Source organism: Lycium ferocissimum, chromosome 7 (genome assembly GCF_029784015.1).
Source record: "Lycium ferocissimum isolate CSIRO_LF1 chromosome 7, AGI_CSIRO_Lferr_CH_V1, whole genome shotgun sequence".
Classification (NCBI taxonomy): domain Eukaryota; kingdom Viridiplantae; phylum Streptophyta; class Magnoliopsida; order Solanales; family Solanaceae; genus Lycium; species Lycium ferocissimum.
In genome coordinates, this window is record NC_081348.1 from 11,919,003 (window position 1) to 11,934,026 (window position 15,024).

Genomic DNA, 15,024 nt, shown 5'->3' on the forward strand with positions numbered 1-15,024 from the left:
TCTGCTATTGTTAACATATTTTGCCAATCCAAAAATAAGTTTTGAGAGTGGAGTGGCATGGGACAGGATAGTGAAAGAAGACGAGAAAAGAATGGTAAAGAAAGGGAACTGTGTTAACAGAGGGTCATGGAACAGGACTGTTTTCTGAAAGTTGTTAGCTTTGAGCATAAGGGGTACAAGCCATTCTCTGATAGTTCTAGTTGTACACAACCACCTTACTTGAAGTTCTCATTAAGGTCAGGGACACATATTGTGTTTAATCTACAGGTTCATCTCCTTTCGGTCCCATATTCAAAATTCTACAGGGATCATCCCCATTTTCAGGTGCTGATTCACTCATTGCGGAGCATTGTTCAATCTTATATTCCCTCTCATCAACAACTAAAGACTTCATGTAAGAACAAGGCCGGTCCTCGGTCTCCATATGACTAGGCTCCTGCCCTGGAGTAAAATGCAATTCAAATGATGATGGTCCAGGAGGTTGAGTCCTCATTTGCACGGACCGCAGAAGTGCAGCTCTCCTTAAGTCAGCAGAGTGGCATATGTCACTGGGTGATGATGGAAATCGACCCTCAGAATCAGAGCCTCGTTGACGAGGCTGTGAGGATGTGGCAGCAGGGAAGTTGCAGGAATGTGACGGGTATGATGTGGAGGGAGGACCTGATGAGAACCCATTCAATGGTCTGTGATATCGGTAGGGTGAGACTGGACTAGTAGGTGTGCTCTCAGGTTGGGGGGAGCTAGTATTTGTCAAAGGTTCATAGCATCTCGAGTCATCTGAATCTTCTGACATTGGGGAATATTGAAAGGACATCTCGTCCCTGAAAAACAAACACAACAAGTCAAACAAAACTTGATTACAAAGAAGCAAGGAGACAGGCAAACTACAGGATCTTAAATCTTAATATGTTAATACATTTCATATAAGCTTTTACAGGCACATTGTCAAGTCGAAATAGTTAGGACATCCAAATCTAAGAAGAACTCAGGGAGTCTATCTCTACGGGTGATTCACGGAGAGAGAAATCAAAATTAAATGTTTAAATGCTTCACAAAAGCAAACAGATCCAAAAGCATATGCATGATGATAGATTGCTCTATCTACAGATTCCACACATTAGTTTGTGTATGTCTTTCTCATCATATGTGGTTCTGGAAGGGATTAAGAAATTCTCCCCAGACACTAAACTGGACCAAAATGACCAAGACTTCACAGAGCATAAAATTTGAAACAGATTTTTGCACGATTCGTGCTGTTTATTTAACAGTAGACTACAGTATCCTTGACATTTGCATGGTGCATCAATTTTCTTGCAACAATATATAAGGCAAGTCACCCGCTTTTAGGATTTTGGAACAACAAAACCATACAGCGGTGACCCCTCTATTTCACTTCAAAGTCAAATGACGATATGGTCTGTACTTCCTCGCCAACCATTTTTTCCTCTAAACTCCAAGTGCCGCGACAGAGGAGTCACTGCTTGTTTCATCTAGAAATCTTTTTATATGTTCCCACTGTTGGTGCATGTAAAGTTCTCAACGCTTTTCACTTTTCGCAACAGAATTGCTTTAACAGGCAGTACAAGGTTTCATAGAATCATAGTAGAGGAATCTAACTATGATCACCACAGAATCAGCGAAGACTAGTCAATCTCTTAAGAAGGACATGAGACAGCTGCCAGATGACATATACTAACTCTAGTTTTCTGTCATTCATCATTCCAAAAAGAGCTGTCACCTTTTGAATGTCCATTTCTACACGTTTTGAGGGTTCTTTGACAATACATAAACTAATTTATCTGTCAAAGATGCACAGACATGAAACCGACAAGGCAGAATCCCGCACCACAGTATATCCACTTGCAAGTAGACCCATAGAAACTGCCGTCCCATACTATTGGGTTTCATCAGTTTACGGATCTTAAGGGTGTTTTTAACACACTCCTACGTAGGACCAACTCCTATAGCTTAATATTATGGCGATGAAATTCAAGAAATCAAATGTGTGAATGCGTAATGCGTATGGGCCTTTTTCCACAAGGAAAATATGTTTAAGAAAAGTTTGACATAGCAAAAAGTTGAGGTGACTACTATGCTTCTTACCGTGTTTGTTTAATGCTTCCCACTTACAGAGTAACATACTAGAAAAGGGAACCTTTAGAAGATGATGATGATGCAAAGATTGAGGGACTTGTGACTTAGGTCACAGGTTCAAGCCTCGCACCAGGCAAACTAAGCCTGGTATTCAAGTGGAGGAAGGTAGAGGAGCAAGTGCATTATCCCCGAGTTTCAAAGGCTGTCGTTGGTCCCAAGGGTTGGCCCAGACGGATTTCTTGTTCATAATATTGTTTAATAAGGCAGGTAAGTTTCAATTGAAAATTGGAAATGGGCAGGACAACTACATAAATTATGCAAGTCGTGAAAGTTATTGGATGTTGAAGTCCCCATATAGACATAAAATAGTTTACTTGTTATAGAACACTGTTGCAGCAAACAATGCTTCTATTTACATTTTCTCAATTCGGAGGAGGGTGCTTGACCAAAATACACCAGTAGTTCGATTTGTAACCAGCATCAACTAAAGCATAGACTGCCTGAAAACAATTGATGTACATAATAGAAGAAGAAAAGCAACTTCTCTGTCTGCTTTCATTCTTGCTCTCTCTCCATTTAACTGCAGTCCTCTCAAAAAAGAAAAGTTTTAGCATAATTCATTGATGTCCATAGAAAAAGAAAGTTCATGACTAGGTTTTCTAACCAATATCTTATTTCTGTTGTGACCAAACTAAGCAATAATTGGCATTACTCTGTTATTTCAGAAACTAAACAGAACTTCTAACATTAAAACGTATCTCTGGGTTGCATACAGGAGTAGTTCGTCAGTAGTGAATGATACAAAGTAGCTTCTATGAGTGGCTAATATTGAAGGTAGGGGTTTGAGTGTTCAATTTAAGTGAAAAATACTCAAATGAAACTATTCAAAACCTATGGAACCTTTGTCAAAGATAGCTCGTAAACAGGGGCGGATGTAGCCTCTCGGCTACGGGTTCATCTGAACCCATAATTTCCAACACAAAATATGGATATGTATGTAAAAACCTACTTAAATCTTAGTAACTATTAGATTTGAACCCGAAATTTTAATGTTACAATGAATTCAATGCTGAGCATTTTAAAAGTTGAACCCATTAAATTTAAATTGTGGATCTGCCTCTGGTTGTAAAAGACTACACACAAATAGTACGTCCCAACATCAACATTTAGGTAGAGGTATCAATAGATCTCTTTCTGAACAATAAAGTGCTTCCCAAGACTTAGCTTTGTAAGAAGAAAAAGTTATGCTTGGTTTTCAGTGGACTTATAGATCTTCTTGAGTCAAGGTTGATACAGTAACGAGCTCACTGGCAAGGATGGAAGGAGAGAGGTTTCAATTAGAATCCCCATCATGCACCAAACCTTCCTTCGATTAAAATTAGAGTAAGATAAACCTAGAATAATCACAGCGAGAAAGAGAGTAAAGAGCCTAGAGGTAAAGGCCATTTACCAGGAAAGCAACCTCCTGTCTGCAATGGAAATTCTTCCTTTTCTTTCTCTCTCTCTCTTTTTTTTTTTTTTTTTTAATAAGAGAAAAAAACTTAAAGCACAAAAATGCATTAATGTAGAAACAGTAAAATATCCAAAATGCAAGGTACCTATGGAGGACTTCTTCACTTTAAACACAATCACATGTCAATGGACTATCATGAACATCTAACTTGATAAGGATTTGCACTTACAGAATAAGCTTAAGGTCATAGCGCCATTACAGACCTATGCTGCTCGAACTCTAAAACGTCGATGGGTGCATGTTGGATCCTTCAAAAAGTAGTGCATTTTTTGGAGGATCCGACACGGGTACGACAGCATTTTCTAGAGCCCGAGCAACATAGTTTTATACTTCCAGCAATAACTGAAGTTGAATTAAGTTGGACCAAAAGTAACTCTCTCCATATAATGAGAAACAGAAATTTCTCCCATCCTTAACTATGTGGCGGACCCAGGATTCAATGGTCCTGGGCACCTTAAAATCAACAAAAAATATATTGCTTTGAGTAGGATTCAAACTCGACTCCTTCATGACTTAGCCTAAAGCCTACAACCTTTTAACCAGAGCACCAAGACAACCTTTTAACCAGAGCACCAAGATCTTTTATTGCTTTCTGGGTGCTATTTATTACTTCATACCAAAATTTCAATATTTTCTATATGTCTACATAGAGTATCTGCCACGGTTAATGGGTGCTGGAGCAGCAAAAATTAGTACATGGGTCCGCCCCTGACTATGTGTTAAAATCTGTATAATTTTCTGTCTTCCAAAATAGTACAAAATTCATCACCTGATATAGAGCGTGTTTTCGGATCTTGATGGAGAATCCACTATATTATCTGGTAGATTGTCTCCCACTGTCAATCCATTTAAACTCGACGCCATTATCTGCAAATTCCTCAATTTAATTCAGAAATAGCAAAAGCAGCTAAGACATGAAGGCATAAATCACAGGCAAAGCACACGCATTTCCATCGATAGCAACAAGTGCAACTTCAAAAGTTACAATTAACATAAGAATGACAACAAAAAATTTATCAAACATTTGTATACTTTTTTTTTTTACCTTGTTAAAAAAGCGCCATCCTTTTAACAATCAATCAGCCACATCTCAATCCTAAACTAGGTGTAATTAACTATTTGCATCCTCTTTATCCAACTCTCTGCTCAAACCAATTTCATTCCAAGAAAAGCACTACATTTTTTAGAATTCAATAATCTAATAAATTTGAACTCTCGAAAGCTACTCCCTCTCTTTCCTTTTTTGGTAACTCTTTAATTTCAACTTTCCATGTGGCATGTTTTAGAACACAAGATTAAAGGTCATTTTAGTACATTCTACATATACTTAATTTAAGACCACAAGATTCAAAATTCTTCTATACTTTCTTAAACTCCGTGCTAAGTCAAAACAGACAAACAAACTGAAACAGAGAGAGTACATAGAAATAAAATGGTGGCAAAAGACTGTTACGGAAATTGGGATTTAGAGAGTACTTCCTCCGGTTCATAATAATTGTCCACTTAGCCTTTTTATCAGGTTCAAATTAAGCACGTAAGAAAAAGAAATTAATTATTTAGCACGTAAGAAAAAGAAATTAATCATTTTCTTTCAAATTTACCCCTATTTAGAAAAGTGAGTTTTTATGTAATCAAGACACTATATTAATTAGGTAGTAGTATTTAGCTAGGTAGTTTAGTCAATATACCTATTTTTTTCTTAGGAGCTACTCCATTTGTCTCAATTTATGTGATACACTTTTCTCTTTAGTCTAACCTTTAATGAAATGATTTACAACCATACAAATATCTGTGACTTGTTGTAAACACAAGTTTCAAAAGTCTTACTATTTTATTTCTTAAACTCCGTGTTGCACCAAAATATATCACATGAATTGAGGCGGAAAGATTAAAGAGTGTGCTAAAGGCTAGGTGGACACTTATTATGAACCGGAGGGAGTATATATTAACAAAATCGACGAGTTTCTAATTCCACGTCCACATACACATTAAAAAAAAAAAAAAAAAAGAGTAGATATAGAGAAGGGGGCATTTTCACCTCACTAAGATAACGTTTGTGAGAGTGGAGATTATCCACATAAACTTCATCTTCTGGGTCTCTATTTCTCTTATTATTACCACTCGGTGATGACGTGGCTGATGATGACGTAGCTGCTGTTGCGATCGCCGGAGCAGATGAAGGCGACGAACCCGTATCCGAGCCCATTATCCGAATGTGAAAACGGATCCTTTTTTTTTTCCCCTGCTTGTTGAGTTCAAATGTCAGGAGTGATGAAAAGTAGAAAACTGATTAAAGCAAAACTAAAAGTTAACGGCTTTAATTATCCAAAAAGGTGAATATGAAAATGAAAATGAAAAGAATTTCCCATATTGGTTGAAATTATGCCAGGTCATTGTCCACTTGTCAGAGGCAGAACGTAAACCCATTTATTTACGGGCTAGGGCCTTTAACTTTAGGGGCCATTCGCCTATTTCGGGGTGGTCTTATAGTATTTGTCCCTGAAATTTGTGATCTTTATTTTTTGTCCTTCAAAAGTTTTGGCCAGGTATAAGTTTAGATTTTGCTCGGCAAAAATTTACATTTAGCTTCAGCTTGTGTATCATAACAGACCACAAGTTATATCAGACAAGGTAAAATTTTCAACACTTAACATAATCTGAAAACTGACATAAGTTTAGATTTCGCTCCGCAAAGTTTACATTTAGTAGGCGTTTGGCCATGAAAACAAAAAATTATTCACTTTATTTGGAATTTTGAAGTTGGAGTTGTGTTTGGTTATCGTTTTTGCAAAGAATATTCAGTTGTTTGAATGTAATGAAAGTGAAAAAAGTGAAAACAAGATTTTTGGTATCTTTCAAATTCCAAATACAATTTCAAGTTGTAGTTGAAATTTTCATGGTCAAATACTGATTTTCAAATAAAGTGGAAAAAAAATCCATAAAAAAAGTGAAAAATTCTCATGATCAAACGGGCTAGCTTCAGCGTACATATTTGAAGTTTCAAAAATATATATTCGCAATTAAAAGTAGGTTTTTGTAGCTTATATCACCAATCTTCAACTCTTCCAGTGTATTCAAACTATTTCAATAACACCCACTTAATTAAACTCAAATTTCATATTCGAAATTCAAGAACCATTTTTCAAGCTTGCAACAATGATTATTTAATTGATTAAAATCCTTAAATGACTACGAAAGCAAAGTTTTTAAAGAGATGGTTGCACCCCTTATATGGCGTTATACAAAGTTTTCAGCTTGTAAAGTAATTTCCCTCAAAAAACTGACATGTATATTTATCATCCATAGCAACTATTGATGCCAAATTAGTCGATGATTAGGTGTGGTAATAGTAGCTCAAAAAAATTGGCATTTGTTTCAACTCTTTCTAAACCCAGAATTGAAGAATGCAATTGAGCCAACAAGGTGACCGTGGCCAACTGCAGAAGCTGCAGCCCCTCTCCTCCATTTCGCTGCTTGAGGATCACCCAAAACGTATTCGAAATCAACCTGGAAAACGTCATAATTCTTTATATATAATACGTGTATATTACACACACACACACATATATATATATGTTGTACTAGAGATACACGAATATACATGGAAGATATACACAAATATATAAAAGGGGTATACACTAATATACATAGAATATATTGGGAAGATGGAGTTTCTTCCCCCAAATTGCAAGAATGATAAGATATGATCTAGTTTCACATATTAAGGGTTTGTCTGGTATGAAAATGATTTTCAAAAAATAAGTTACTTTTTGACAATTAAATATACAAAATACTTTGGGAATACTTCACTTATAAACAATTTATGGGTCAAAATTACATATTCATAGCCCATATTTTAAATTACAAACCTACAGCCCAACATTTCATGGCCCAACATGAATATTCACCTTTATACAATAATAAAAATACAACTTTATACACCTATTGTAGACAATATTTACACCTTGTATAAAAGTGTATAATAATGTATAAGACTAATATATAATATTATACAAACTTATACAAGAGTTATTTATACATGAGGAGGTTTATACATAATGTATAAAGGGTGTTTATACATACTTCTACACCGTATAAAAGTGTATATTAGTGTATAAGAGGTATTTAAAACACTTACCGAAACCCAACCTAAGATCTGGTCCTTTGGCGCAGCCCACCCATGACAAAGAATAAGAAAAATTTAACGAAACGCTTAGATTCTGTTATCAAGGTTGCCGTGGTCGTGACGGCGACGGCAACAAACTTTATGATGGGTGAAACCCTAGATCTGCATCGCTGGTGACGGCAACGGCAACAGGTCCCTACACGCGGACAACGACAACACCTTCCCTAACCCGGCGACGGCAACGGCGCTACATGTAGGGCTGGGCGTTCGGTATTCGGTTCGGTATTTTCAAAGTTCGGGTTCGGTAATTCGGTAATCGGTAATTCAAAGCATATACCAAATACCGAACTTTCAAACTTCGGTTCGGAATTCGGTAATCGGTAAATCAAACTTCGGTTCGGTACGATGTATTCTGAATACCATATCAAGTCAAAGTCCATCGTATTAGAAACGCAAGTATACTATGCAAGGGTCAATGTAATTAGTAACAACAAGAACATATTCTTAAAATAAATTGGTAAATTGTATACCAAACCGGACAAAAGTTCCGTAATCAAGACATTCTAGTTAGATCTTTAAAAATCCTTAAGTTATTTCAATAACAAACGACAACCCCAAAAAGTAGCTACTTATAAATTCTTAGTCCAAGATCTCATAAGTCATAATACAAGCCTTCTAACAACAAGAAAGGGCATTTGTGGCAATCCAAGAAAAGAAAAGATCTTGTCCACCGAAAGTGCAAACTATTTCAACCCCCATTGAATCATTGATCATCACCAATATTTTCGTAACCAACTTTTCTCATCTCAAAACAAACCAATCACTCAATCAAATCATCCGAAAAATGCTAGCGATTTTGAGAAATCAAGGCTAAATCCCCGAAGCACTTCAAAGCCCAAACAATGAGACAACAAGCCAGCTATGAAAGATGGTTTCTTGCACAACGTTTCTCATCAAGACATTCAGTTCAAGCTATTATCAATCTTGGTTCCGATGGTTTCTTGGCTTACTCTTCCGACGACCCAAAATACAAATCGCTTTATAGCTCTTGAACGCAAGAATCCGCAAGGCTCAAGCCTAATTAAATGTAAATCAAATGCCTAACAAGATTCACTACTTGAACATAACATAACACATGAATGAACTAGCAAAGACACGTATATTAATGTTGCTAAGCTTCTTAAAGACTCGAGAAGATAATGAGCTTTTTCACTAATACGCGTTCTGCCTACATGATCAGCACTAGAACATGTACTCACAGATAACTAGCATTCTAGCAAGAAAATGAACACTATGCAGCCACTGAGTGGCAACTGTTTTTCCATGATTATGCAGCTGAGCTGCAAGGACTTTAATTTCTAAACTAGCATAATCGCAAAACATCAAAAGCTGTATGTCGATTTTGTATAGTTAAGCCTTTTTGAAAAGAAAATGAATGCTGAAAAGGCTTGATGTGAATGAGCCCCAAGGGCTTTGTTCTAGCCACCGGCCCGCGCGGGATTCTCGCTATAAAAAAAAGCCTTGATGTGGAAGAGTAAATACACCTGAGATATGAAATACATTGGAAATGAAAAGCATAGGTCGTGGGTTGGACTTGCAGCATAATGGTGCCAACTCTACAGCTAACATTAATAACTAAATAGTATGCTAGCCCTTCTGGGAAAATAGACCAACTTAGACAAGGAAAATTAAATCTCTAAGCCACTTTCGACACCTCGACTCAAAAGCATATACTCAAGCAAAAAATGGAGAAAGGGATCACTGCCACATAAAACTTCAAACCGCTAATGCTTAAATATAAAACTAGAGGGGAAAACAATTTGAGAAAAAGGACAGAGAAAGCTTAGCACAAAAGTTTAACATATCTCATTACCCATAAATAATAAACTTCTTCTCATACTCGTATTAAGTTAAACTCATAGGCAAGACATTTAAATACTTGGCAACCATTTGAACTTATATATAGCAAATATCAATAGCAACAGATGTCAAACATGACTCTTTGTTAAAATGGATGAAGAACTAAAAGAAACTAACCCATTAATTTGAGCAAGATTGAAACTGAGATTAACTTACACGAAATAGAATTAAACTACTAACTCATACTAAATTTAAACAAATGGAAAACAGAACGGGGAAGATGATTAAAATGCTGGATGTATACAACACTTGAGAACAAACGTCATTTTGATCCTAAACACCTATTTTTGTAGAAAGTGAAGTCATAAAGGAAAATAACATATCCGACATGCGGAACACAATCTTAACAAAGACAAAGACTTAAACTAAACTCAATATAAAATGTACAAGGACACATTGAGAGAAGCCATAAACAATGGGCATGCTTACTTAAAGCCAATAGTACAAAGAACAACTACGAAGCTGAATTAATTCATGCTGATAAACTTTAACAAATCATGCTGGAATTTAAACATTTAACTTCAACTACTTGTGAAGAGGTTCTAACGAAGCAGAAAATAAAACTACCAGATATTAAACATGGAGGACAGGAACGGAAACTAAAACAAAAGAAAAAATACTAAAGATCACATCGAAATCAAAACAGATTGAAAAGGCATCAAATGCTAAATTACATAGCAAAAACTACTTATCTAGTTTAAACGAAATTAAAACTAATCTCCGCTAAATCGAAAATACACAAAACTAAATAAAAGCATTAAAGACAAGGAAGAAAATTACCTCCAAACGATGTCGGTTAAGGGGTTAGGGATGAAGGCGGTGATCATCGATTTACGATGGCATGCGATGCTTTTGCTACTTAGGATGAATAGAACCGATCGATGACGACGAAGGATCGGGGTGAAGTGTTACCGTGTTGGACTTAGGGTCTTAGGGATTTTTACGGATCCGGGGCCATCCGGCTATTGGATTTCCGGATTTGGGCTATCGGGTTATTGGATTTCCGGACTTGAAATGTTTTACAACGGGCCTTGCCTTTAGCCCCTTACTCCCGTATTGCATTGTAATTTAATTCTTATTCGATTTACCGAATTACCGAACGGTATAATTGTAAATACCGAATACCGAAACCGAAATTCTAAATTTTATATTTCAGTACCGAATACCGAACCGAATTATCGAATGCCGAATACCGAAATACCGAAATAGCCGGTTCGGTTCGGTAATTCGGTATTTTATGCCCAGCCCTAGCTATATGTAAAAACAGCGGCTAGAGCGGGTAAAAAAATAAACATGGGCTAATCCGGGTAAATATTTTCTTCAACTTGTCATACAGTGTTATTTTCCCAAATACTTTTCATTAAAAAGGAAAAGTATTGAAATATGATGTAATATGGGTGTATACAAGTATATCACACTGTATATCAGTGTATACAGGCAGAGCTAGTTAAGTGAGTTCTTAGGTTGATAATTAGCTTGTGATTAGTTTTAATGATTAGATGACATCTGTCATTAGCTATAACTGAATTCAGTTACATATGCGCATTATATAAGTGCATGTGTGCTATGTAATTATGGCTCGATCAATCAATAAAAAATATCTTCTTCTTCCCTCTTTCTCTCGATCACACTAAAACTGCCATGGCAGTGTTGGGCTTCAGCTCAAGCTGTTGAGCTCATAATTTGATATGGTATCAGAGCGGAGGTCCTTAGACTAAAAACCACGATCACAAACACTCCATTAGAGAGGAAAAATCGAGCAACAACAACAACAAAATGGTTGATTTAACTGAAACTGCAACGAATGTAACAATGGCAGTAGATCATGATCATCCACTCTATTTGTAAGCATCAGATGTACCAAGTTTAGTGTTAATTCCTACAAAACTCACTGGACCAACAAATTATACATTGTGGAGTAGATCTATGTCTTTAGCTTTGCGAGGAAAAGGAAAATTAGGATTCATTAATGGAACTTATATAAAAAGTAAATACAAAGGAGAGTTAGAAGAACTGTGGGAGAAATGCGATGCAATTGTGTTATCGTGGATTGGAAACACTATTTCTAGTGAGTTACTACCTAGTATTGTGTATGCAACAAGTGCCAAACATATTTGGGATGAATTCAAGGAAAGTTTGACTAGTCGAATCTCACTAGAATTTATCATCTAAGTCATGAAATAGTGAATTTGAAGCAGGGAAATGATACAGTTACTGGTTACTACTCAAAAATGAAGGTGTTGTGGGATGAACTGGATGTCATGATACCTCTTCCATCATGCTGTGATAAGTCCAAACAATACACAGATCATCTCAAGTCTCAGAGATTGATACAGTTTCTCATGGGACTTAATGAGAGTTATAGTAGTATAAGGAGCAATTTACTTGCAAAAGGCTCGGTGAATCGTGAACGAAGCTTATGCGAGCTACCACACAAGAGGAAAGCCAAAGATCTATGGGTATGATTGATGCAAAAAAAGAGGTGTTGACTATGTATGTAGGAAAGCAACAGGAATACAGATACAAAAGCCAGTGATTGGAGGGCCACCATGTGGAGAATGTGGCTACAAGGGACATAAAACAGTTAATTGCTACAGGCTAGTTGGTTACCCATCTGATTTCAACAGCAAGAAGAAGGGAGCACAAGCTACAGGACAAGCTAAGCATTTTGCCAATTCTGTCACAACTGATAATGCAGGAGAATGTTCTAAGAACACATCTGGTGGATTATTCACACCAAAGCAGTATCAGGAGGTCCTTGGCAAGCTGGATGGTGCCTCTATTACCAATTGTGTTGCTAATATGGCAGGTATGACCTCTCTATTGTCCAAAGCCTATGAATGGATAGTAGATTCAGGAGCATCACACCATATCACTCCTTGTAAAGAACTGTTAACAGCTTTAAGAAGTCTGAATGAGCAACAACATAGTGCAGTACAAATTCCAAATGGCGATAAAACATCTATACTACATACAGGAGATGCTAAAATATTAGGAAACCACACAGTTAGTAATGTGTTACATGTACCTGAGTTCAAGTTTAATCTTCTATCAGTCTCAAAACTAACCAAGGAGTTGTGTTGTGCTGTGTATTTTTTGCCTGACTTCTGTGTGTTTCAAGGCCACTTCAATGGCAAGGTGATGGGGATTGGTAGAGAAATGAATGTCTCGTATGTAATTCATGATACTGGACAAGTAAAAGCACCTACAGTAAGCACTACTATGGCTATAATAAAGATGGCAAGCTTTGGCACAAGAGGCTTGGTCGTCCTTCACTAGTTGTGATGCAAAGATATACCATTCTTGAAGGTTCATGTGGATGAAAGTGTTCAGCACAACTGTGATGTCTTGTCTCTTAGCTAAACATCAAAGGCTAAAATTTCCTCTCAAAGACAGTAGAACTACTGCTTGCTTTCAGCTTGTACATTTAGATCTACGAGGACCCTATAAAAAACACACTTATGATAAGAAGCAGTTTTTTGTTAATATAGTAGATGATATTAGTAGATACACTTGGATTTGTCTCATTCAAAAGATAAAGTTCAAGTGTATACTGTGCTGCATGATTTCTTGTGTTTAATAAAGACTTAGTTTGGGTGCAATGTTAAAGCGCTAAGGACTGATAATGGAACTGAGTTTTTTAACTGCAAATGTACTGAATTGCTTGCTGCTGGTGGTATCATACATCAATCTAGTTGTCCTTACACACCATAACAGAATGGTGTAGTTGAAAGGAAACACAAGCACATTCTTGAAGTTTCTAGAGCCTTGAGGTTTCAGAGTGTTGTTCCTATTCAATTTTGGGGTGATTGTGTGAGGATAGCAACTTATCTAATCAACAAATGGCCATTCAGACATTGGGTGGTCTAAGTCCATATGAGTTTTTGTTTAACAAACCTCCTATCTTATCTCATTTGAGAGTTTTTGGATGTCTGTGCTACGCTAGTAAACTGCCTAGAGGTGATAAGTTTAATGAGAGAGCTAGGAGAAGTGACCTATTAGGATACTCATAAACACAAAAAGGATATAGACTCTATGACTTAAACTCTAAGGTCATATTCTTCAACAGAGATGTGACCTTTAGGGAAGACATCTTTCCTTTTAAGTCGACACCTTTCCTTTTAAGTCTGACCTGTCTGATTTACAGGATGAGGATATATTTCATGTGTTACCATCTGAGATTGAGGAATCAGGGAGGCACATTAACCCTTCCTCTATCCCTGATGGTATACAGGATGTTCTGCAACATTATATTCATGATGGAGTTCCAGTTGATCCTGATATGTTAGATAGAATTGCTTCTCCGGATGCTGATCCTGCTGACACTGAAGAGACTGACACTGAAGGGAGTGAGCTGGGAGCACTTAATAGCAATGATGCTGACAATGTGGATGTAGCCATGCAGTTGAATGAAGTGCCAGTCCACTTTGAGGAGAACCAACTTGAGACATTTGTGCCTATATCACTTGAACATAACAATGAAGATAAGGAAGTCCCTATAGCTCAGGCAGAACAACAAGACAGACCAAGTAGAACAGTAAAACCACCTGCTTGGCATGGTGATTATGTCATTACATATAAGCCAATAATACATTGTTCATATCCCATAGGTGATCATATCTCATATGCTCACTTGCCTTCATCATATCAGGCCTATTTAAAGGCATTCTCACCAGAGTGGAGCCCAAATCCTTCAAGCAAGCCTCCACAGATTTATCATTGTGATCGAGGGCAACGCAGCGGAGATAGATGCACAGGAAGAAAATAACACATGGAAACTGGTAACTCTACCACCAGGAAAACATACTATAGGATCTTAGTGGCTATACAAGATCAAATTGAAGGCCAATGGGAAGTAGATAAGTACAAGGCCAGATTAGTGGCAAAGGGATACACACAGAAAAAAGGATTGGATTACCATAAGACCTTTTCTCCAGTGGCAGAGATGGTAACAGTTAGGACCTTGATAAGTGTTGTAGTTGCAAATGATCGAACTGTTTCAAATGGATGTAAATAATGCATTCTTGCAAGGAGATCTGGATGAAGAGGTATACATGTCATTACCATAAGGTTTTCACAGACAAGGGAAGAATAGAGTGTGCAAGCTAGAAAAGTCATTATATGGTTTGAAACGGGCATCTAGGCAATGGAACATCAAGTTAACTACAACTTTGATCAAAGCAGGATACATGCAAAGTGCTTATGATCATTCCCTATTCACAAAAAAAAAAAAGATGAGAAGCTGGTAGTTATTCTAATCTATGTAGATGACCTACTCATAACTAGAAATGATGTAGAAAACTGATAGCCAAAGCTAAGGAGTATCTGCACAGTCAATTTAAAGTTAAGGACCTGGGCACTCTTAAGTACT

The 15,024-nt window shown here is 36.9% G+C and overlaps 1 protein-coding gene and 1 long non-coding RNA gene across 2 annotated transcripts; one reads left to right on the plus strand and one right to left on the minus strand.

Annotated features, from left to right (window-relative positions):
* Positions 1-92: 92 nt before the first annotated feature.
* On the minus strand, positions 93-5,944 carry LOC132063355 (uncharacterized). Its single transcript, XM_059455859.1, has 3 exons — positions 5,646-5,944; positions 4,377-4,474; positions 93-821 (listed from the first exon to the last, which is right to left on the minus strand). Exons 1-3 carry the CDS (start codon positions 5,811-5,813, stop codon positions 257-259), a joined length of 831 nt encoding a protein of 276 aa, XP_059311842.1. The 5' UTR covers positions 5,814-5,944; the 3' UTR covers positions 93-256.
* Positions 5,945-7,906: 1,962 nt separating this feature from the next.
* Positions 7,907-11,270, plus strand: LOC132062522 (uncharacterized). The gene is made up of 2 exons (XR_009416200.1): positions 7,907-8,003; positions 10,928-11,270. It is a non-coding gene; the product is annotated as an uncharacterized LOC132062522 (long non-coding RNA).
* The last annotated feature ends 3,754 nt before the right edge of the window (positions 11,271-15,024 follow it).